General features: G+C 39.0%; 1 protein-coding gene across 1 annotated transcript in view; it reads left to right on the top strand.

Annotated features, from left to right (window-relative positions):
• MMRN1 (multimerin 1) overlaps window positions 1-25,037 on the top strand; it is a 46,491-nt gene that overhangs the window by 16,516 nt on the left and 4,938 nt on the right. Inside the window, exons 2-6 of the mRNA XM_075499269.1 lie at window positions 1,515-1,634; window positions 3,867-3,973; window positions 9,419-9,517; window positions 13,526-13,699; window positions 19,247-21,226. Of these exons, the coding sequence (XP_075355384.1) occupies window positions 1,515-1,634; window positions 3,867-3,973; window positions 9,419-9,517; window positions 13,526-13,699; window positions 19,247-21,226 (2,480 nt within the window). The remainder of the gene's footprint in view (window positions 1-1,514; window positions 1,635-3,866; window positions 3,974-9,418; window positions 9,518-13,525; window positions 13,700-19,246; window positions 21,227-25,037) is intronic.

The raw sequence follows: 25,037 nt of genomic DNA on the forward strand, positions 1-25,037 counted from the left end.
ACCTGTTTTGTTTTGATGCCTCTTTGTCATAACAAGACAAACTGAATAATGAATGCCATCACTTCCCATCCCTCCTGCTCTTCATCTTCTATTTGTATCTTTCTTTTCACCTCTCTTTAGGATGTAGGAACAAATCTATTTGATTCACTAGTTTAGTTAATGCAAAATACTAAATTGGCATATTCGAAGAGCTAACCACAATGACTCCAAGACCTTTTTCCTCATGATAGTTAATTTAGGTAGCCATACTGTCTGTGTAAGGCTGTCTTTATTTGTGCCTGACTCTGCATTACAAGACCCCTTTCTGACAATTAGTTGGAAACTCAGTATCATGAGATTTCCGCAATTCTTCAGGGTCAGCTTTAGATTTACTACACAAAATGATTTTGTTTAGCTTTGTGTAGCTCTGTCACCTCCCTATTCACCTACTTTCCCCCTCATTAATGAATGTAATGTCTATTACAGATTCATGTGGGATTCTGCTGATAAACTGTTTCTTGAGAAAGCTAACTAGTCTTTCACCTCTCCGATTTAATACTTTATTAATCTATAACAGGATCTATCCTCTTACTATGTGACAGATGCCTTTTTTTCCCCCTCTAATAGCTTTTGGTGAGTGACCTTGCCAAAAGCCTCTGAAAATCACCCCTTTATCTACCTGCTTCTGATACAAAGAATGACAATAGAGTTCTGAGGAATTATTTCCCTGTACAAATCTGTCCCGAGCCATTATTCAGTTTATAATTTCTACTTAATTCTGTTCTCTACTGTAGCTTTTACCAAGTCACCTGGTTTCAAAATCTGATTTAACAGTTTGTGGTTTCTTGCAGCCTCCTTAGAATCCTTTTTAAAAAACCAAACCTGGCGTTGCACTCACCAGTTCTTACATCCTATACTGCAGTGATCGAGAGTTTGATCATTTCATATGTGACTTCCTTCTCTGGGTGGCTAGCCAGTGGCACAGGCAAGCATGGAGCTATGGCACGTTATTGCTGTGTGTGGCTTTGACCTCAAAGTGCACTGCAAAAGACAGTCTATAGGTACTCACAATATTGCTGGGGAAAGGGAGGAAGAGTAGAAGTCTATCCATAAAGTGAAAGATATGGGTGGTTAAAAACCTTACTAAACAATCCTTTGAATTCTGGATAAACAGTTTCTATAATCTGAAATATAGGTGTATTTTAAGACCTGTCATGACTAGTCTAGCAGAGCTTCTTTGTACTTGGTGCTCCACAAACTTTTACAAAGAAAAACTTAGATTTGCAATATAAATATATGTAGAGATGGAGAAACGATTGTCTGTTTTCTTTGTTGTTAATGGGTAACTGAAGCACAAAGACTAAGTAATTGCCCAAGACTACACTGGCAGTCTGAGAGAAACCAAAGTTTATTTTCATAACTTAGTCTTATCCCTAAATTATGGGTTTAACTTTCCCCTTTAAGTATCATATATCACCATACTGTGGAAAACCTTATTTGTACTTTTAATTATATTTACCTTCTGTCTCTTACAGGAACTGGTGTGCTTATGTTCATACCAGACTCTTACCTACAGCGGTAGTGGACAACCTGGAAACCTTCTCATCAGGAAGAGCGAAGCCTTGCACTTGGCATATTGGATCCTGTGCTCAGAGGTGTGTAGAACTAGGAAGAAAGAGTACTCGCAAGTACTTTAATTATCACCAGCTGCATAATTAATACAACCACAACTTTAGAAATGAAAATGAAAACCGGAGGGAGCAGATTAGCATGTTTTCAGGTCTCATCTTAACATGTCCCTATAGCAAGTGTAAAAGCTCATGACTTGGCATACCTTCACTCTGGCACCCTCTGACCAGTTGAAAGTCTTCAAGTAAGCCCACTGCCTGCTCCCCTCTTCCGGAGTACTGCAAGGAAAGGTGCACATGTACAAAACTTTAAAGCACATGTGGGAAAGAAAATCCTTTCTGTGCAGTTTTCCATGCTTGTCCTTTGTTGGAGCAAGAGGCTTCCCCTGAGAGTTTTGTTATTATCTCTCTGCTGGGTGCTTATTTCTGGCACAGCTTTGGTCAGGCAGTGAACCTAGAAAAGTAATTGGCCTGGATACAACTTGTAAATAAAGACCCTGCTAAACATATTCAGATTGTCCTTTGTGCTTTGGGTGCCTCATATTCTCCAAACATGAGTTTTCAGTAGTAAATGAAATTGCGTTTTAATGCATGAGCCTGGAAAATGGCAAACTGAAACAGCACCAACAAAACAGAGGTTGTAATATATTTTTCCCTTGAAAAATTTCAAAAGCCTCTTGCAAGTCAGTTTGACTGTTCTGAGAATTGTCCTCTAGGTGGTATGGCAGAACATGCTTAAAGCTTTGAGGTGAAACCAGGGATAGGGTATCCTTAGGATTTGGTGACTCTGAAATATAGTCAATTGTATTGCAAAACTGTGGAATGGACCTTGTGGTTGAAATGTTGCCATTTTTTTCTAATTCAATCTAGAAGATTCACAATAAGTCTGATTTCTTTTATGTAGGAAAATTAGCTCCTTGTGTTGCTCCTGTAAATAAGTCTACTATATACATTTCTGAGGCTTGTCTACGTGGAGAGTTATTTTTGAAATAGCTATTCCTGATTAACACCTTTCATGGACACTTCATTTTTATGAGTGCTTTCAGGAATGGATTATGCTAATGCAGAATAAGGTAGTTTTATCATAAAATAAGACCATCCATACAGGAAAATAACTGAGGACTCTCTTGATTTCAGTTCACCTTAATCTTTATTGAGTTCTTGCTGCTGAAAAAGCCATTTCTCAGAGGCAAAGCTGGTTGGGGACACATGCAAAGCTCCTTCCAGCTGCTGTGAATTTTAATGTATATAATACTACATCAGTTGTGAAGGGGTGACAAGATTAACTACAGTGTAAAACAAGGTGGCATTTTTTAATTCATTGGGAGGATATTTTTTTGGTCCAACAGACTTAAAATTTGTCCCCCTTTCTGGAATGATTTAGACAGGGATTTTGTGTCCAGTAACAGTTCTGTAACCATTTTATCATTGTATTTTCTGAGATTTGAGGTGTTCTTCTTATTAGTGTTTAGCAACTAGCAGAACCGTGCAATATTCTTTTTATTCAAACTTTCTATTTAACATATTAAAAGAGGCAACCAGACTTGCTGTATTTAGTTTCTTCTGTATGCCATGCTGCATCATATTCATTCTAAACTGACTTCTCTGAAGTTAAGAAAGCTAAAAAAGTGATGGGGTAGCCAGGACATGCAGAATATGTTGGAACACAGAAACAAAATTGCTGCTGCCTCTGCGGTTACATACTGTAACAGTAATAACTGAGGCATCACAATTACATAGCCATACCCTCCTTACATCGACTTCCAGAGTGGAAATTTTCACGCTTTATTGGATTAATGTTTGTATAATCTTGTTTAAGATAATCAGAATGGAAGGCTTCCAGTGTGCACTAAATGTGAACCAACGTGGCATAAATTCATTGTGAATGCTTTTTTCACTGATTTGAAAGAAAATGGTATTTCACAATTGTATTTTTGTCCAGTTTAGTAGATATTAATTGCAATTTCTTCCATAAAAGTTATAAATATTTGACTCCTGAATAAGATATTCAGGGAAGAAGTCTGACAGCACTAAATAGACATCAGTCAGGTTCCTTTAAAATCCATGCAGATGATCTGAAGGCTGCAATATTAAAATCGTGATTGCTACTGAAACACCAAACCCTAGTTAGGCTTCACTTTGTTTCAAGCAGTTAATTAAAGGATACATTTGGCATGTAAGATAACACAGTGCAGTTATAGGTATCCTACAACTCCTGTTTGGTACCTAAAATAAGTTTAAAATATTCTTGTTTTGCAGGTCCCAGACAACAACACACCAAGCCTACAGAATCAGACATAAAATAGTAACATCGCTGGAGTGGAAGTGCTGTCCCGGGTACAGTGGGCAAAACTGCCAACCCAAAGGTGAGTAGAGTTATAAGGATTTGAAACTATTCACTTCAACAAAAGAAAACAATGCAATCTGATTTGCGAGCAAATGGCTCTGCTGAAAATCAATACAGTCCTTCCTGTTAATTTAAAACCAGTAAAAATGCACAGTAAACTAAAATGCTTTGGGATGTTGACTCTTCCCTGCACACGATTTTCCAGAGTAGCTAAGCAGAATGTCCTTTCCTCTCTCGCACTCTAAATAAAACTCTCAAAATCTTCAGCCTTATTCCATTTTGCTAAAATATGAAGTTTGCATTCAGTGTGCCTCTGCTTCTGACATTTTAGTTATTGAGTATTGCAGTGCTGGGGACATGAAATCCACATCCTCTATTGAATACTTGCTGTAAAATTAATCTACAGCACTGTGACTCTTTTGGCTTTCAGTTTCAGGCGCTAAGAATATATTTTAGACATGATAAAATAATGTATCAACTTTGTTTCCCTCTGAATTGAATAGGACTTTTGTTCATTTCAACAGTGACTGAATAGGTGTCACACATGATCCCTGTATAATTGTGCCCTTTTCTGATGCAATAGGGTGTTTTACCTCTGCCCTGGTGATCAAACATATGGCAACGTACTGTAGTTTAACATCTGTATAATAGCTATTTCTTTGCTGCTGGCCTTAAACAAGCAGCCCTTGAAAAATAAGATATGGCATCAGCATACATATTTTAAATGAATGAATATTACAAGAAAGGCCATTAGATGTGGTAGGGAATTCAATCAGCAGTGGTAAAGTAGAGGCTGTGATTAAAAATTAATGTAGAGGAATGAAGAGAAATCACTGTTATTCACATCCAGGAGGGAAATTTCAATGGTGAAGAGCCAGAACCTCAGCAGGCACAGAATTCTCTTCTGTGCAGGTGAGCATGGAGTCAGATATTAACACAGGACACAGTCAGCAAGGCTGTCCAGTGAGCATGGATCAGATGTTTTAAAGGTTTGCTTTTAAAAAATGCAAACATTAGCAAAAATAGATTAAAAAATGCTTATTGAAGGGAGAGGCTGCAGTTGATAAAATTGAAATGGCATCAAAACAACAGGGAAGCATTGAGCAGGAAAAAAGCTGTATAACTCAATTTGTAGTGGCATCTGTGTAAAAATAAGAATAAAGGAAAATGTTGTCAAGTGTTACAGGAGTGGATTTGAAATTACATCTCCTGGGTTCTATTTTCAAACCTCTTCTGGCTTGCTGAATAACTTGGGGAAGCCATTTATAATCTGCATACCCAAGTTTACCCATCTAGAAAATTGAGATGACACTTATCTCACAGGGGCACTGGGATATTTAATTAATTAATGCTTGTAGAAGTGCTTAAAGAGATTGGGATGAAAGGTGTTATGTCAGAAAGGCTCTTCTTCCCCGCTTCTGGAATCCTGTCTCCCATGAGGAGCAGACCACCAGCACAAGCCCTGCCTGTATTATTCAATTCCCATGAAGGGACGTCAGCTAATGAACTTGAACAGTTGGGAGCCCAATAGCCTTGTCTTCAGGCACTCCGTTTCTACAACGGCACGGGGAGAGATAATGTAAGCTCTGGCTGGGGCTCTCCAGAGTCGCTGAGCCCTCTGCTTGGCCTCTCTGCACTTGATCTGCTGAACAACAGAACTGTTAGTGAAGGGTTTCTGTGCCAAGGGAACTGGGGTATTCTGACAATATGTTTTAGATCCTGGGAAGGCACTGTTAGTGTGATGTGGGTTGCTTGTAGCAAATGCTAATTCAAAACGCCTTCTGGTTTAGCTTTGCTCTCAAACCAAGTGAAATCATACATAACTATTTCAGTCTGATAGTCTAAGCAGGAGGAAACACTTGTCACCATCTGATAGTTATTACTAGACATCTGTAAACCTTATTTGGTAGCCTCATTGTAACTTAACTGCATGGTTACAGATGCTGCTCAAGGTAATGTAGCAGTGAGTAAGACAGAAGAGACCCTGGGAAGAGATGTGTTCAGATCTCTATTTCTAACTTTACCTCCTATGTGGCAACACATGACCCAGTTGGATAAGACATGGATCCTAGTCCAGCATGGAGAACGCAATTTTACAATAAACTTTTTAAGAAGGGAAAAATGCAGACATAATTTCTTACAAGTCTCATGAAACAGAGCAATATGGGCAATTCAATAAATAAAACATCATTATTTTGATTTGGGAATATCAAATGCTTAACTGGGAGCAAAATTGCTACAATGAAAGGGCTTGTAAGTTCTGAGTTGCAAAGTTCATGATGTCATTTTTACTAAACACAGCTTTATTTTACCTCCTCATCTGTAAGCTGGAGAAAACAGTGTGTGTGTAGTAATGTCTGAGGGAAAGAAATCCCAGTTCGCTCATGCACACGTGGTCCCTGAACACTATATCATGTGTCACAAATGATTTCAAGAACTGGAAGATGCATCTTCAAATGTAGATCATGCTGTGTTCGAATTCAGCTTTGCTGTGGAGTGAGGCTGAGGTGACTTAATGTATATGAATTCATTTCCATCTGCCCTGGCTGTGGTTTAGAGCAAACAGCTGGTTCTCAGAGTTGCTGACAATGCCATAGCCATTGTTAGCACTGAATTCTCTCGCATGGTAGCGATGTCATTTCTCCAGCAGATGGCTGTAAAATGTTCTGCACAGGAGTGAGCGCTATCCTTTGCCTGGGGTGAGCTGCAGACACAAAAGGTAGCAATCCACCTTGAAACACAGGGAATGGGAGGAAACTACCGAAGTCCCCACAGGGATTCCCCTTCAGTCACTCCTGCTTCATCAAAAATATATTGAGAGAAAAAGATCCAATTTCCATATTTTTAATATTCCCTGAAATCATTTTGCACGCTGTGTTTAAAAATACATGGGACAATAAATTATACATCTAGGCCAATATATTCAATGATAGGAGCCTAATGTTGGATTCCTATGTGCGTTACCTGATATTCAGAAGTGCTAAGGACCCTGAAGCTCCTTGAGGAACTGGAAGTGCTCTTCATTGCTCAGCATTTTGAAATGCTGCTTTTTTTGTTGGTGTTGCTCTCTTATTGTAAACAGCACCTATAAGGTGGGTCTAGAAGTCTAATTTTTATTTTATATTTTATCTTCTTAGCTTAAACTGAGCATAGCATATCCAATTTTTAAAAGGTCTCAAATGTGAGTCATTTGATGGCTACTTCTAACCTAAGGAGTATATGTATTAGAGTTGCAGTCTGGTGCTCCCACCACATCTGCTGCTGCTCAGCATCTAGGATGGGGAATCTCAGCTGTGGGATCGAGGAGCACATAAGACTTAATCACCATATGATGTGTCAGAGTGGTTCCTTTGGAAAAAGCCCGAGCCACACTGGAAGAATGATGTAGGAGAAGCTATATTGCCAGTGACTCTTCTGAATTTGTTTCACAAATGAAAACCCTGAATTTCTAATGCTGCCTGAGAAGTACCTTTCCTATACAGTGATGAAATCTAACAACTGTACAATATGAGGTATTGTCTCTGGGTGAGTTTGGTGTGTGTGTGCATCACTGGCTACAGTCCTTGCTGCTTTTAGAAGCAGCATAATGCACTGTTGGCTTGCTCCATTACTGGTTTGCTCCAACAGGGTGAGATCTATGTCCTGGGTCTTACAGGGGTTAAGTTATCTGAACAGTTTAAAGCATTAGTAAAACAAGCACATAGTGATAAATATATATTCTTGAAACTCTAAAAGTGAACAAAACTGCAAGGGTTTGGGTATTCCACAATGTGAAGCTGTGAGTGGGTCAGTTGATTTATTAGGGAGGATGAAAGATAAGATGGACAGTATAAAAAAACTCTGGTGTCTGTAGCACTAACAGTGGCAGTGAATACATTTAGAGCAACAGAAAGATGGGTAAATGAAAGAATAAAAGGACATCGATCCACTGGTCTTTATCACAGGCAAGTAACTGACTCCCTTGTCATAGATTATATCATCACATCACCACCTGATAAATCCTTTGTAATGAATTGGGCTGAATGCAAGTATTTAACTCCTGTCAATAACCATGCCACAGAAAGATAACAGAAGCTATTGAAATTATAACTAGTTGAGAATTTTGTATTTCTTATCAGCCAATTTCAATAAATTCTATGAAATGTTCAGTCCATATGATAATTTCCTTTGAGTTCCTGTCCTAATTGTTACTTCCCCCCTGCCCTTAATTTACAACCTCAAACACCTTATATCATCCTTAAATGTAATCTATTGATCCTCATATATACTGAAGAGACTGATGAAACATAGGGAATTTCTTGATTCAGCACTTTATTCTGTTCCCTTGGAAACTCACATTATACCCAGACTAGGTTTTAATATTTGAACTGGAAAATAATGTCACCATACTCAAGTTATTCTGCTTGTACTGTACTAAAGACTGGAAATCACATCAGTGCCACGTAAGTGGCATTCCTTAGATGTGCTGCAGCTGGAACAACATCCACTTCAAAATGCTTCATGAACTGAGCAAGCATATAAAAATTGGTATGAATCTACAGTAGCAAATTTACAACCTAATTTCATTTTTTAAACAATAATGAAATGAAAATGACACCGTTAAGCCTAATGGCTAGAGAAGTAAGTCAGGATGGTGGAAAACTTAGTTCAGTTCCCAGCTATCCTATCAGTTGTTCCCCACTTTTTGTGAATGAAGGCACTTTACTTTTCTGGACCTCAGTTTCCCCAACCATAATACTGAAATAATAATAATGTTAGTCTAGCTTTTTGCAAATTGCTTTGGGATCTTTGGGCTGAGATGTAAAATAAGCACAGAAAATCACATCTGCCATGACCAGAGAAAATATTTACAAACTTATCACCTTCGTGAAGTTTTTTAATGTATGTACCAGTTGCAAATCTCAGATGATATTTGTTGGAATTTGGAATTTGATTATGTTTTGAAATGTTTTTTTATTTTTTAGGTACTGCAACTATGTAATATCACCATTGCCTTTAGTGGGAAGATATCCATGGTTGAAGATTTGTGTGACCTGTCAAAAAAAAAATCAGTTTCAACAAACCTGACTAATTTTGTAACTATATAAAAAACTAATTAATTTTACAGCTGACAATCTCTGTATTGTCTTTGTACTGCTGTTTTATATTGATCTAAAATATTCCTCTAGAATTTTCAGCCCTGGACATTTCAAAATTCTGTTCATTATAGGACAAGTTTTGACATTTTAGTATTAACACCAACCCCTGCCAATCTCAGGAAGCTGTTTATAAAGCCATTCACTGTCTTCATCAATGTGGTCCCACATTGTGTTATAGATGGACTAAGCAGATAAGAAGAATCACTGCAGATGATTAGGCTTTGGTAAAGTCGGTACAGAATTGAGAAAGAAAGTAATTGTTGTGGAATCCTGATTGTCATGTTCCATGTTTCACCCGCATCCTTTCCTTTTTCTCCCTCTTTTAGCTCAAGAACAACAATCACTTATACACAGCAACCAGGCTGAAAGCAGCGGAACTGTCAGTGAGAGGACACCAGGAGCTCCTCAGGACACCAGTGGGCCAGGTCAGCTGTTACGATTACTATCACCTCTAGCCCAATCACTGACTATGTGACTCACTAAGATCACTGCAAAAACAATTTGAGAAAAGTCCCTGTCTGCTGAAGGGACCTGAGTTTCTAGCAGTCATGGTTCAGAGGTGTGCTTCTCTGATAAAGATAGGCAGGAGAAACTGAATTTAAAGGTACCAGTGGCTTAGCATTTATAGAGCATCTTGTGACTAAACTGAAACCAGGAAAGTCATTCTGCATAGAAATATTCGAACTACTATATTACTGAGTAAAACAGATGAATTAACAGAAAAAAAGTAAAAAAACCCCAAACAACACAGCCAAAAAACCCCAAAACCAAATCTAGGAGTAGTATAGACCAGCACTGGTCATAAAAGAAAATGTAGTGATGTTAATTTTATTATCTGAATACATGATTATTGTAATATATTTTCTTCTAAAAATTGGTGCTTTATTCAAAATCGGTACAATGATGCTTCAAACTTTAGCAAGGGCAGCTTAGGTGTGTTTTAAGCTACTCCATCTAGGATGATCAAATAGCTAAGCAACACAGGGACAGTTTACAGCTTTATACCACAGATGTTTGAGACGGTTTGTTATTACACTATTCATTTGCTCACTACTGTGTAGTGGGTATTGCAAGGGTATGTTCAGACCTCAGCATTGCAACAGCTAGCTAGTAACAATAATGCTTTTATTCAAATAGCGATCTACATTGAGAAGTTACCTTAGGTGACTGCTGCATGAAAAGCTTCTCTGTCTCTTAGTCTCTAGAATTGTTGGGTGTGCTCACTTCCCTTTATGTTTATTTTCCATTACCATCTGTATGATTTAAAGTTTACCAGCACAAATGTCCCAGAAAATTAATTTCATAGTTGTCTGCATAAGTATTCATGGGAACGGAATTTTATTCATGCCAGGCGTGTTTGCACACTCACTAAACTGGGAGCAGAAACAATCATGGTTTATCAGATCATTCCAATTAACCATGAATTCAAATATTAAGTGTTCACTATAAAGAAACATTAAAAGGTATCCATGATTTAGAGGTATTCAAGTAGTTGACAGACTATACTGTATTCCAGTCTGTACCACCTGAAGGTGTATATGCCTTTGAGGGTATAGAGATGTTGGTAATGCAGAATTATTTAGAAAGTCTGTGTACTCAGAGAACTGCCAATCAGCATATCATGTTTAAATAACAACAAAAGAAATATGTCAAACATGCTTGAATAAGGAAGTTGTTTGAAAAAATTATTCTCTGTTTGTGATATACTCCCCAGCAGTGAGTGAGACTGCATTTGTCAGGTGAATTTTTGGTGGCAAATTATATGCAAGTTATTTGGCAGCGTTTTCTACATACTGTCAAATGAGCTTGTAGTTTACATGGTGAGGAGCCAGAAGATGGACAAGATGTGAAAGACAGTGTAAAGGAGGCATGTTCCTTGAACTTTCTTACTACCTTCCTTTTCTTTTGAATCTGTTGATGTTTTGATTATGGATGTCTACATTGGCTTTTTGTATAATCATCAGCTGTTACACACTGTAGTGTTATTGTCGCTCAAACAGTTGGCCTATATCCGAAAAAATTTTATGGAACCAAATAATAAGGCAAGTTATGTTATCAGGTCTGTATGTTGCAGTTGTCAATATCCTGTTCTGTCGCTGGAATATTCATGCATGCTGGGAGAACAGGATGTCAGCATCCAGCCTGCCATGGGGTTTTATGGAGACAGTACACATGTATGTGCTTATGTCCATATATGTGTTTTACTTTAAATCATAATAGTCAAATAGACAAATTAGAAACCATAGGCAGGAGAGGGAAAGACCGAATCTGGCATGGACATAATAGAAAGGTATTTTTAAATGGGAGTTAGAAAGGAGAAGGCTGTTGCCCCTTGGTGATATGGTGTGAACAACAAAGTTTCCCAGGGCTGGAGGGAGGAGGCTGCTGTCTAGTAAAGCAGACAGGACCCATATGAAAGCGTGAGCTTGATCAATAGAGCATTAAAACATGCTATTTCTCTTAGTAGGAATTCCACTCTGAAAAATAACTCTGAAATTGGAATCTCAGAGCTCCATGTTAATTGCTTTTCCATTATTTTTAAATCAAATGAGGTCAGTTTAGAAGGAAAGAGAGACCTGTTCTGGCTGCCAACCCTGCAATCACAACCTGGGGCCAGGGCTGACTGCCCTGGTCTGTCGTTCCATCAGCAGCTGCCAGGACTCTACAAGCCAGATTCTGTTTCCAGCTCCCACTATGCAGCCATGCCACTTATAAACCTCACTTTCAGGTTCATCTATGCAGCTTATCTTCCCCCTTCAGTAGGAACTGACAGAAACTGAACTGAAGAAAGCGTTGTACCCTGCAGGTTAGTTACCAGTTTGGGTGACAATGCATGAGCCAGTAATGACTTCAAATCACTTTCTTATACTAACAATTCAACCAGGAGCAGAAGTATCCAGACCTGTCTGGCTGTCACAGAGTAGTATTATGATGAAGAGTATTCAGACAAAGAAGATCCATCAATGGCTTGTCTCCACAGTGCCGTTGGGGAGAATTGCCAGACTCTAAACTAGCTGGTTGAGTTATAAACACAATTTTGTGTCTGTGTAAGTAGACGCCATGGGCAAAGTAAACAGCTGGACATGCTGACATCCTAACCTAAAACAGCCAGCCTTATTCACCAGGCTTTACCAATTACAATTTTACAACCAACATGCCTCTACAGAAGAGCATTCTCATGGGTGTTGGCATGCTTCATCTGCACTGACTGGGTGCATTTAGTGAATCTTCTGGATTTTCCCAAATGCTATTGAGTTAGATATGATACATTTATTTTTTACATGCCAGAATTTTGAAGAATAAAAGTCTAGTCAGAAGAATATGCACTTTTACATATAACTTGGGGGGTTTTGTTGTAGTCTTTAGGCCTCTGTGCTTCTACATTATTTCTGATTATAACTGTTTACTGCCATGGGAATAGACACTGATGCCATAATGAAAAGTGACATAAGATCAATAGCAATACTGTAAATTTACACTAATATTTGTATATACTGCTAAAGAATCTCTTGCGTAGCAGTTTATTAAGTCATAGTGTGGCCTGGATCATGTAGGGTAGTATATCATGTGTCTAAGGGAGGCCATATAGGCTGAATTGTTGAAGAAGCTAAGAGATTTTGTAGCTTTGATTATAGGAATTAGAGCATTTAATTTTATCAGCATCTTCTGAAAATCCCAGACTAAGTCTTATTCCTGTCAGCTGTGAAACTCAGATTTCTAGCTGAAGTCATGTGGAGTCTTAATTTGCAAGACCAAGGCCGCCTTCACCCCTACCTATCTTAAAAGCATCCAGCTAGGCCTTTTTATACCTGAAGAGACTACGAGTGTCAGGAACAATTTGGGCAGGTTTTCAAATAAACTTGTCTTCACAGGTTGGGCATCTTTTCTTAATGACAGACTAATGATTATTCCAAAGTCATTTAGCTATTAGCTGTTGTTCTGCCTTGCTGCTGTGTTGTACAAGTCTTTATTTTCACCCCAACACTGAAAAGATGATGTATTCCTTCAGACACAAACCTTGCAAATTCATGAAGTTATGTTATAAATGGTAAGTAAAAATCAATGCTTTTGTGATTGTGTTAAAGGAGATAGACTAAATGAGAGTTAACTGAATACCCTGTAGGATGCTAGGTGGAGGAAGAATGGCATTATGCTGATTAAAATATGCTAACCATTCAAAATACCCTTGTAGAATTATAAATACTTTATAATGGATACAGATGCTTCAGTAATTAGTTACTGCTGTGCTGCTGAATGTCACTAATACATGATACATGACAAAAATCAAGATGATTCACTCAAGACTAAAAATTCAGAAACTTTTCACCTCCTTCCAGCTAATGTCTCTCAAGTCAATTACACTTTCTTCCCCCCTCCCCCCAATGTTTTAAGACTAGTTTTTTTTTTTCTTCTCATTTTGTTCGCTGACCAAGCACTTACACAAAAAATGAGTGAGAAGATTAGCAGCCAGGAGATGAAACTGACTTTTCTGCAGAAGAAGGTTGACAACATTGCTGCTGCGATGAATGATGTGAGCAAGATGCTTTCTTCTCTGGAAGGCAAAATCAATGAAGATAAGGGCAGAGACTTCCAGTCTTTTCTGAAAGGTAAGAAAAATAAATTAATGTAATCACTCACCCAGTTAAATGTGCCAGAAAACAATAAATGCTAAAAACATTCATAGACTGTCCTATTCTGTTGCTCAACATTTATAGGGAGAACTCTTTTTCAGTTTCATTTCGTAATAGAGGGATTTGTTTATTTTGACATTTGTTATGGTGTCTTTTATAGTGACGAAAGATTTATGTTCTTGGGTACTACATCATCTACATGGTAACTTAAGCCACTACCAAGGCATTTTCATTTACTTAGAGCTTCTTCAAATATTCTTATCTCTGATTTATGTTTATCTGACAGCTGCTAAAGGATGTAGTATTTGCTTTGCTACCAAGTCTAAGTAATATTCCTTAATACATAATTCACATATGCAGGGGAACCGTATAAGGAATTCTGTGGTTGTTGTATTTATAACATGGCAAACATCCTGCTGAATAATTTGCCTCTGATCATATTAGGCCACCTTTGATAAACATCCGTACTCATGTTCAGTAGATGAGAAAGACACAGCCAGGGATCAGGAGGTTGGGCAGACCCTCTCCAGCAGAATTATGCATCCATTCTTTGTGAATCCTGCAGCAAGATCTGTTTGTTACCCAACTACAAATGGTGCTTAACAGACAGATTGGGACTGAAGCTTTCATTTCCTTGATGTGCAATATTTTTCTCGTTTTTCAGGAATTTTCCCCAAACTGTTTGTATTATACACTTTAGAATCCAGAGGACTTTTATATTGTTTAAAAATAGAACAAGGGAACAGGAGCTCCTAACATTGAGATAAAACTCAATGAAACAATAAGTGCTTTTGTATCTCCCTCAAATTTACCAAGTGTGGTCCCATTTCTTTTATTTTCAGTCCTCCTCTGTCTCAAGTTGCTTGTGCCACATGCTAGATGGCTCTCTTGTACCCGGGATCAAGTTTTTCCCATCTCTCGCTCAGTGACCTGCTTTCACCTCTCCACATATTGCTAGATGGCATTCTTGACCCTTGGGCATACATTTAATCTGTCTTTGAATATTTCCCATTTCCCTTCTGCTTTCTCTTCAGTCTTTTTTATATTCCACTCATTCTAGCTGTCATTTTCATGCTATTCCAAGAGGTCTTATGCTGCATCCTGTGCTCCTGCTTCTCCATTCCCTATCTATATTTAAGGGTCCAAGTCCTAATTAAAATGTGCAGTACAAACCCCCCCCCACATTATTTCACACTTCTCTGCAAATGTGTTTCAAGCTTTTATTGCTTTTATCTGCTGTGCTTTATGTTATACCTGCTTAGATGAAATCTCCAGTTGCTGGTCCTTTTTTGATTTATGTTCTCAATCTATTTCCTAATCAAGTAGCTCTAATGAAAATGCTGCTATCAACTACTTTCGTTGACTCTAATTATGGGCACTCCATACAGGTTATTCTTGGCTTGTACACAGGTAAACAGCAGGAAGGAGGGGAGGAGGGGAGATGTTAGATCAGTGTTTCTGTTGGCTTGTATATGTAATGTCAAAGGGCAACTGCAGTTTCTGTCCAGGGAATATCAGTCAGTCATACTCCAAGTGGGCAAAGAGCATCCTAAAGTAGCAGGAGCTGGAAAGAGTTTCCATGCTGTCCTCTAACTTGGTACAGATGTGCAGTATAGGCACATCAGACTTGCTAAAAATTGCTGTTACAAGCTCACCTGAAGCAAAACACAACTTTCCCCACTACCACTGCCATCCTGAAGCAACGTGCTTTCGAAGCACAGTTAAGTCTGTAGTTGCTTCATGCTATTCAGACTTCTCTCTTCCCCTACTTTTCCATTTTCTTCCCATGCTGCCCAGGTCCTTTGTTCATGTCCATTAATCACCTTTGTTCTTATCACAGAAATTCTAATGGCTGCCCAGCTTTGTACCAGAGTTTGTTAGGAGTGAGGCCTGTTTCTGTGAACAAACAATTCAATACAGTTTATGAAGTCTTTATTTCTTGGTTTCATCTGTAAATAGACTTTGGTCGCACAAACCTGCCATCTGTTGATACAGGGCAACACTCACTGGAGTAACTGATATGCTCCTCTAATTTGATTAGTGAAACCTGTTGTGCATTTTTTAAACTGTTTTCAGTACTCAGGAGACTGTTCCTACTTTTTACTTAGAGAAAATGATTTGGTGTTCTCCCTTTAATTTAATAAACTCTGCTTATTTCTTGCTATTCTTTCTTCCTCCTTTCATTCCACATCAAGCCTTTTTATAGACTCCTTTCCTCTTCATTATTAAAATGTACACTCCTTTAAAAATGAACTCAACAATGGAGTGTTAATCACTTCCAAGTCAGAAATGTCATCTACAGCTGGGTATATAACCTTAACTGAGTCTCTTGTGTACATATATTTATTTCGCACATTATTATTCAAATAACTGAAACTGCAAAGGGAGTATATGTTGACAAAAAGTAATTACACACTTTGGATTTCAGCCAGGGAGTTAAAATTAAAATTTATAATCTCATAAAAAGCGCAAGAGATCTTTAATGTTCACAGGTAGTTTGGACCTTTCTGTTTCAAAACGAGCAACAGAGAAATTGAGTTACATCCATGAATGTACTCGTGTATTCTCAGCTCAAGCTTAAAAATATACCCAATTGTCACCTACAACACAAGTTTGGGTCAGGTCTTTCTGTGGAGAAGCAGGCTCCCACAGCCCCTGGTGAACTTTGGAATAGCACTTGCTTACCAAGTACCTAGTTGTCCTAGCCAGCAAGTAAGAGAGAGAAACCCAAAGCTATCTGTTTTATCAGGTTCCACCCCCTTGATAACAAGAACACCTGAAAACCAGAGCCGAGCTCCATACAACACCATGGTCCACCTGAATAGAGTAGGAATGGGAGACAGCGAGGCTGGCAGTTTCTTGACTGTCACAGAAAGAAAAGGCCAGTATAGATCCTGTGGAAGACCTTGCAGCAGGGTGGTCTGTAATCAAGATTTGATGCTGAGATGAAGAAATTTAATTAATTCCTCGCAGAAGGTGTAGAGTAACCTTGTTTCTTTCCACAGCCATTAAACTTTTCTTCACAGCTCATTGTGTCTCTTAAAGCACAGAACATTTTTCAGCATCATAAAGTAACCCGACCAAATCATCAGATACAATGGCTTCTCTATATGTCCGTTATTTTACTTTGCATTCATATCTTGGTTCTTCCTCTCAGCTGCCAGGACATCCTCATTCTTGGGTATCTTATCTTACTGTTTTTTCTTCACTGAAGTTCACTGACAAAGCTCTGTGTGTAAGTGTGCACGTTCACGTGCACATTCGTATGTATACATCTGTCTAGTAATTTACTTCCTGTTCAGGAAGTAAGAAGTAAAATAATAAAGGCAATCTCAGTATTATCACTTTGCTGTTTTTTATACTTTGTGTAAAAATTGCTGTAACATCTGTGACCATAGTTCACAGAAATTGAGTTTATGGCTTAGGAAACTTCATGCTCTATTTCTGAAGTGGCTCTTTTCTAAGCTAGTGTCGTGGTTTAACCCCAGCCAGCAACTAAGCCCCACACAGCTGCTCGCTCACTCTGCCCCGGTGGGATGGGGGAGAGAATCAGAAGAGTAAAAGTGAGGAAACTCATGGGCTGAGATAAAGACAATTTAATGAGTCAAGCAAAAGCCGTGCATGCAAGCAAAGCAAAACAAGGAATTAATTCACTACTTCCCATGGGCAGGCAGGTGTTCAGCCACCTCCAGGAAAGCAGGGCAAAATCATGCGTAACGGGTACTTGGGAAGACAAACACCATCACTCCGAACGTCCCCCCTTCCTTCTTCTCCCCCCAGCTCTATATGCTGCGCATGACACCATATGGTATGGGATATCCCTTTGGTCAGTGGGGGTCAGCTGTCCCGGCCGTGTCCCCTCCCAGCTTCTTGTGCACCCCCAGCCTCCTCACTGGTGGGGTGGGGTGAGAAGCAGAAGAGGCCTTGACTCTGTGTAAGCACTGCTCAGCAATAGCTAAAACATCCCTGTGTTATCAACACTTTTTTCAGCACAAATCCAAAACATAGCCCCACACTAGCTACTATGGAGAAAATTAACTCTATCCCAGTCAAAAGCAGCACAACTAGCAAACTTATTGCACCTGACTATTATATCCTGCCTTGAAAAAAACCACTCTCTGAACAAGTGACAGATTTCCCCCCTAAGTGTCAGAGGTGTTTACTGTCCATTTTACCAGACATAATGAAGACTGATACTCATTTATAGTTCATAAAAAGCAAATATTATCAACTACTTTATCTCTGTTTCCAGCTGGAAACACACACACAATTCTGATGAATCTCCTGAATAGAAAAAGCATTGTGCTTCTCTCTAGCTTGCTGAACAAAACCATTTTTGTTTGGAATCCTTTTGCACCCCTGGAGCCTAAAGTTGCATTGGGTTTCATGGGTCTGATTTTCTTCCATTTTTCTGCTCTTGCTGAGAATGTACTTTCAAATAAGGTTTCAGAACATGCCTTGCTGTTTTAGAGATCAAGCAATAAAATCCAGGCTATAGAAGTAATTGAGAGGAAAACAGTGGAAAGTAACAGAATAATTTCTGCCTTTATCAATTAGGTTTTAATCAGAGAACTGATGGTCATCAAGGCATTGTAGAGGTTGAAGGGTTTAACCATTGTATCACAAGCTGGCTGCAAGTATTCATAGGGTTTAGAAAAAATGTGCAAAGAATGCTTCAGTGCTTTAGCTGGAGAACAAATTTAAAAAATCCTTCTAATCTCACACCAGAATGGAACTACTGCTCTAATTAATTCAAATATGTTATGCACCACTCTTGATAAACACTATTTCATGACTGTCTTAACCCATCTAAGGCTATACAGGAGACATATTTTGATGTTATTCACAGGAGCAGAATTCCCACACATTCACCTCTGCCTAGTGTTTTTCAGGATCAGTATTCCTAGGAGCTATTTAAAGAGTTGTAGTATGCAAGACTAACTAAATGTTTGCACCTTTAAAATGTCTGCCTTTTGCATCAGTGGTCACATTATTAGCTTCAGATATTCAATAAGGCTATTCTTTTTATTTTGCTTCTTTCTCACTATAGGGTGTTGTATGATCACTTACCGCATACGGTACAATAGCAGGTAATAATCTCTGCTTTCACTTCTTCTTGACCGTAAAGTTGATAAAGCAGGCGTTTTTTCCTTTTCCCCAGTGGAGAAAGGACACATCATTTTCTTATGAGCAAGCCACAAAAGCACACAGATGTCCTCATTTCAGGGCTCAGAAACAGCTTAGCTAGATCAAAGTTGATACCACATATGCAGAGTCTGAGTTTGTCCTTTCAAAATAATAGCAAAACTCCCATTGATTTCAGTAGAAACAGGGATGAATCTTCAAACACTATTAGCCATCCACTACATTCTTCAGCTTTAATTTTTGCTCTATGGGTGCATAAATTGGGGCAGGGATGTGTTTCACTTCTGTATAGCACTGTTTGCTGGCATTGTGGAAAAATCTTAGGTGTTGCTAACACAATTGGTTTGATTGTTCCCATATTTCTCCTTTTTCCTAAAGGTCTCAAATCCAGAAGTATCAATGAATTAGTCAAAGACATTGTCAGAGAACAGTTTAAAGTATTTCAAGGTGAAATGCAAGAGAGCATGGCTCAAATTTTCAAGACTGTGTCTAGTTTGTCACATGATCTTGAAAATACAAAAAATTTAGTCAAGCATCTGAATGAAACTCAACAAAAATTTGCTCAGGAGAAAGACAGTGAGCCAACAAAGCTTGACATTCTGGAGCTAAAGAGTCATATGGTGCAGATGAAAGAGGAAATGACCCTCACTTGTGACAAGCCTATGAAAGCTTTACAGGAAAAGCAGAAATCCTTGGAAGATAACTTGGAGCATCAACAGTCAAGAAGTGTCATTTATTATGAATCTTTAAATAGGACTCTTACTGAACTGAAAGATGCTCATGAACAACTGTTATCAGCTGAACAGTCTTCAAGCCAAAACATCCCTTCAGCAGATAAAGTCACAGAGTACAATGTTACAGAGTACCTGTTCACACTGCATGAGAAAGTGAAGAAACAAGGCATGATGGTGCTGCAAATCTATGATGACTTAAGAGTCCAGGATAGCAAGATCAGCAATCTCAGTCTTGCACTGGAAATTCAGAGAGACTATGTTCTGGGAGTCTGTGATGACATCTTGTCAGAGAGCAGAAGAGATTTCCAAACACAGCTGGCAGCAACCCAAGAGAATGTGCTTGTCCTAAACAAAAGTCTCTCTGACCTGGTCCTTCCATTGGACAATAAGATGGACAAAATGAATGAGCAAATTAATGATTTGTGCTATGATATGGAGATCCTGCAACCCTTGATTGAACAAGGGGTACCTTTTAGTCTGACTTCAGAGTATGAACAACAAATCCAAGCTGAAGTAATCAATGAGAAGCTTGAAAACCTCACAACTGTCATTAACAGAATGAGTTCTGCAATTAACGAGCTTTCCAAAACTCAGGAAGGACTTAAAAATGAATCTCAGGCTTATCAGGAGCTGTTTGAGAGTCGTGTTAATGAATGTTCCATGGAAATAGAAGATGGATTAAACAAGACCATGACAGTAATAAACAGCGCTATTGATTCTATTCAAGATAACTATGTACTGAAAGATACACTACGTGTTCTAAGAAATGAGACTGAAGTCTGCTGTGGCAGAGCTGAGAAACTGGACAGCCTCCTGGCTTTCATTCCCAAGTTCCAACAGTTGAATGAATCCCTCCGGACACTGCTTATTGGCAAGAAGTATGAATTCACTTCACAAGTAGCTCCATCCCTTTCTGATCTTCCATACGAGGAGTCTGACAAAAGTATCCTCCACAATTTCAGAAGACTTTTCTATATTTTAAATGAAACATCATCAAAAGTGGACAATCAACAACAAGATATCAACCACCTGGAAGAAAAACTATTTGACTCTGTGGAGCAATCAAAGGACCATGAGGTTCGCCTTCTGAGTGTGGAGTCAAAAATTTCCAAGTTTTTGGCAAACAACTGTGTCTCACTGAAAAAAAACAAAGCTGCCTTGACAGAGAAAGAACAAGTGGTCTCACTTCAGCTCCAGACACTGAGTTCCAGGATCAAGGCCCTGGAAGCCAAGTCGATCCGCTTCTCAAACAGCATTCCACTTCTGAACAAGACTGCTCACGAGGCCTGGGGGCTGTGTCAAGATACCAACAGCAGGATCCAAAAAGTGAATGCGAGTATACCTGTGCTAATTAAACTTGCTCAGCCAGATATCCCCCTGCTGCAGAGAGGCCTCAAAGAGCTCATTGAATCTGTGCTTGAAATAAAAGCAGGAACTATCTTGACAAATTTAACCCAGCGTGTTGACATATCAGTGGCAAATGCAATGAACAACATCACCAAACTTCAGAAACAGGTGAAAACAGTTATAAAGAAACCAGCTCCAGCAAAAAAAGGGGCAGCAAACATCACCATGAGCCTGGCAAGCCGAAGTCAGAGAAACACGGATAATACTAAAGATACAGGTAATGCATTTTACTCTACTAAAAATCAGGGTCTTTGTAATAAAGTCTTATGTAACCATTGTGATGAACTGAGGTGGAAGAACTTGACTGAGGGTGAATAAAAAATCCAAAGAATGCCATAAAGAGTGTTTCATAGGAACTTGAGGTTACTCTAGCCTCTTGCTTACAAGAGAATTTATTTTTCTTATGAGGAGACTCTGCACTAAGGCATCTAGAAGCTCCATTTAATTTTCCTTAATAAATTCACATCTGATCAGATATATGTGCATGCACACACGCTCAGCTGAGAGCCTGACCTTTCAAATGTAACTGACAATTTAGACAAAACCTGAACTACAAGAATTTTGTGCTTGCATCTCAATTAGCAATTTCAGTAAAAAACACCATGCAAGCTGGGAGCAAAATCTGGGGTTGCATCAGTACTTTGCAGTGTTGGTGGGGATGAAAAGTATCAAAAACCTGAAGCAAGCGAATACAACAAATGACTGTAATGAGGCTTTTGCCAGCTCCTTCAGTACTTCATTAAGATTATTAGTGCAGTTACAATTACAACAGTGTGTTCTTGCAGAATCAGGAGCCCAGCCAATACAGTAGATTTGTTTCGAGTCCATCTGGAGAACAGCTCAGCTGAGCAGGACCTGCCATTCTTAGAAAGGACATTTTGAGTGTGATTCGCTTCTGAACTTAAATTCAAACATCATCATATGAAATGAATTCATATGGATGAATTTACAGAAATACAAACTCTGAGTTATGACTTTTGGAATAAGACTTGAGTGAAAATCAATAGCACAAGCTAATGTTTTATGGAAATATCATTTCTGGGAAATACAGAAAATGAAGAGTGGTTAAGTGACTAGAAATCTTCAGAGGACTCTAATTCACATTAAAATAAGTGAGACAGATTCCTAAATGACAGATAGATGTCCAGATACTTTTGAAGACCTAGACTTAAATCTTTTCTGTAAAGCATTCTTAAACTTATGAACATTTCTGAAATGATATTTGGTCCCTATTGTAAGCAGATGTAGGGGTAGTAAGAGCTACCACTCTTGTTCATGTGCTAAAACCATCGGCAATCTCCCTTTCCCTCTCCCTCTCCATGCCTCTTCCCTCCCTTCCCCCCCCTCCCCCTGCCTCACCTCCTCCTGTCCTAGGTACAGCACTTTTCAATAATCAATGGAAAGGCTCCTTTTTAAAGCCTTAATCCCATGACTAGCTTGGCTTCTGCTGAAAGCCATCCCCACTGAAGGATTTCAGTCCTTGGTTATCTTTTCAGTTAGAGAGGATGCACAGCTATTCCAACAGGCAGTCACACTTAAAAAGGCACCGAGATTTGCTAAATTCTTACTACAAAGTAATTTGATTATTTTGATATTAGAAATGACAATTCTTTCTCAGTCATTTCTGTTTTCTGCCTGTTCCTGCCACTGCATGGGGTGGAAATTCAAAACCCTTGTTCACAATTAAAACTAAGGGAAAATGAGATGTGATGCCTTTGATCCTTCCTGAGTCTTCTGCTTTGTTGGAAAATGTCACCAGTGCTACCTGCCTGGAGCACAGGAAGCTGCCACCTGCTCTGTTTTTTACTCCACATTAATGAATTAATGTCTTTCCTATTTATTATTTATCTCATACTGAATTTTAACAAATAGCTTGCTTGATAACATTGGAGGTACGCTCACTCTTACAGAAAGTGCAGATCTTTGCAGATGTTGAAAAGCCCTGTTTTTAAGCAAGGTTTCTATGTAGCAATGTTTTTTCATCAGTAATGAGCTTTTGCACTCAGTGATATTTCATGCCTAGCAAAGTCATACATTACATTTCTGTAAGTTAAAGAAGTAAGCCATTATCCTAATTAACAAGTATCCATCTTCTGCCTGGATATCTATCCATCTTCTTCCTGGATTTTACTTCTCCAGGAAAGCTTTTTCTCTCTAAGTTCCAGGAGACCATCCAGAGGTATGTGCTGGCTCTACTCAAGTTTCTAGAAGAAACCCTAAGGTGTAATTGGCTAATTATAAAATGTATTCAATCTTATAACGTCTTTTTTTTCAATTCAAAAAGATTAGAATAAAATTCTAGAAAGAGGTGAATGACAATTCTCATTGATTCCAACATGTTCAATATTTGATCCTACTCTAACAGATTGCAATTTTCATTGGCTTTAATGTGTTCAGGATTTGGCCCTGAAGTAATACTTTCCTCAGTAGTCATTTGAAATCAATGGGAAACTATGTGAGTTTGCATTATGTATACAGGGACATACAGGTTTGGAGACTTCCCACGTTGTGGAATGAACAAAAGGAGAGGTTTATGTTAGCTACAGGCTGCAATACGTGTATGAAGGATGAAAAATCTAACACTTTACCTGATGCTAACTGTAATGACAACCTGGGGTGAATAAAAAAGTGAGGGTCTTAAGACAGCTTCAAGTAGCTAACATAAGGGAGGTGATAGCCTTTAAAGAAAAAATATACAGTAAACTCTTCATTAGTCTTGGTTATGGGTTATGTCTGGTCTTACCTTCCAGTGCACTGTTCTACTGCAGAAATGCGTGATGCAGCGCAAGGGCAGCTTAGCTCAGTTCCCATTTTCCCATTGCCATTTAGTGCTGCGTCTGTTCTCTAGAGAACCTAGAGGCTGCCGTGCTTTTCAAAGGTAAATGCATCTTTGTTGCATGTCTTGTATTAGTTGTCATTTTGCTTTATTCAGATTATGCCACCCTCCTATCAACATGAATAACTGAGTGCAGCTGTGTTATTTATGTATTTAAAACAGTACATCCGTGTGAGAGAGAGGTAATTTCTTTTCATTCTTGTTTTCACTGTGTCTCATTTCTGATTTTGTTTTCACATGGTTTCTGACTCCTAACAGAAATCCAAGCTTCCATTGTTGCTTTATCATTCAAGCCTGCAGTGAAATTAACCTATTTAAATGTTTTGCATCTTGTGTTTTAATTGCACAAGTTTGATGGTTATTCTAGCTCAGTTTGATGACATATACTTCTGTTTTGCATATTTACTCTTTAGACTAATGGGTAGATGGAACTGTTCTGTTGTTTTTAATTTAGTGATCCTGAAATCATCACACTGGAATTATTAGATACCTCTGCTTAACAGAGAAGCAGAGTTGTCAGACTCCAAGTAGCTCAGATCAGTCTTGACAGTCTGCCCCCACCCAAAACTGGAGAGCACAGCTGAGGCACCTCTCCTCCTTACTGTTTGCCCAAGAGCACTGCGGGTGAATCTTTGTGGTTTTTTGCACCACAAACACCCTACACAGCGCTCATACATGAGCTCCCTGTCAGGGGCCCGAGTGCACCAACAGCCTTAATTGCCCTGGGCATCCTGACCTAGCCCCCACACTGTACACCCTGCCCATGGGCCTGGGACCCCTGTTTCAGCTCAAGCCAAAATCTCAGGCCTTTTCAGTTGTGCTGGGCTGTGACTAACCCTGGTTGCCATGATCAACCTGCCATGCTCTGCTTGCTGCCTCTCCAGGTAAGGCACCAGCCCTGCTGTCACCATCAGTTCCTGGCTGCCAGTCCCAGTGGGGCTGCCTCTCTCCCTCTGCTCCCTGGCAGTCCTTGCATCTAGGCTACTGGGGACGCTCATCGCTTTTATCACTGTCAGACTGAGAGCGCTAAGCCAGAGGTGATTAATAATTGTAGACTGACAACCAGTCTGCCCCTGTGCGAGCAGGGTGGTTTAGTAGATTCCCAGGCTCTTGCAATCTCCCAGGGCTTCCTGAAAGACAGTTACTGATAACTAAATATTGAGAAAATGTTGGTAAGTTACTTCTTGTTCAG

The sequence above is a fragment of the Mycteria americana genome, chromosome 4 (assembly GCF_035582795.1).
Source record: "Mycteria americana isolate JAX WOST 10 ecotype Jacksonville Zoo and Gardens chromosome 4, USCA_MyAme_1.0, whole genome shotgun sequence".
NCBI lineage: Eukaryota > Metazoa > Chordata > Aves > Ciconiiformes > Ciconiidae > Mycteria > Mycteria americana.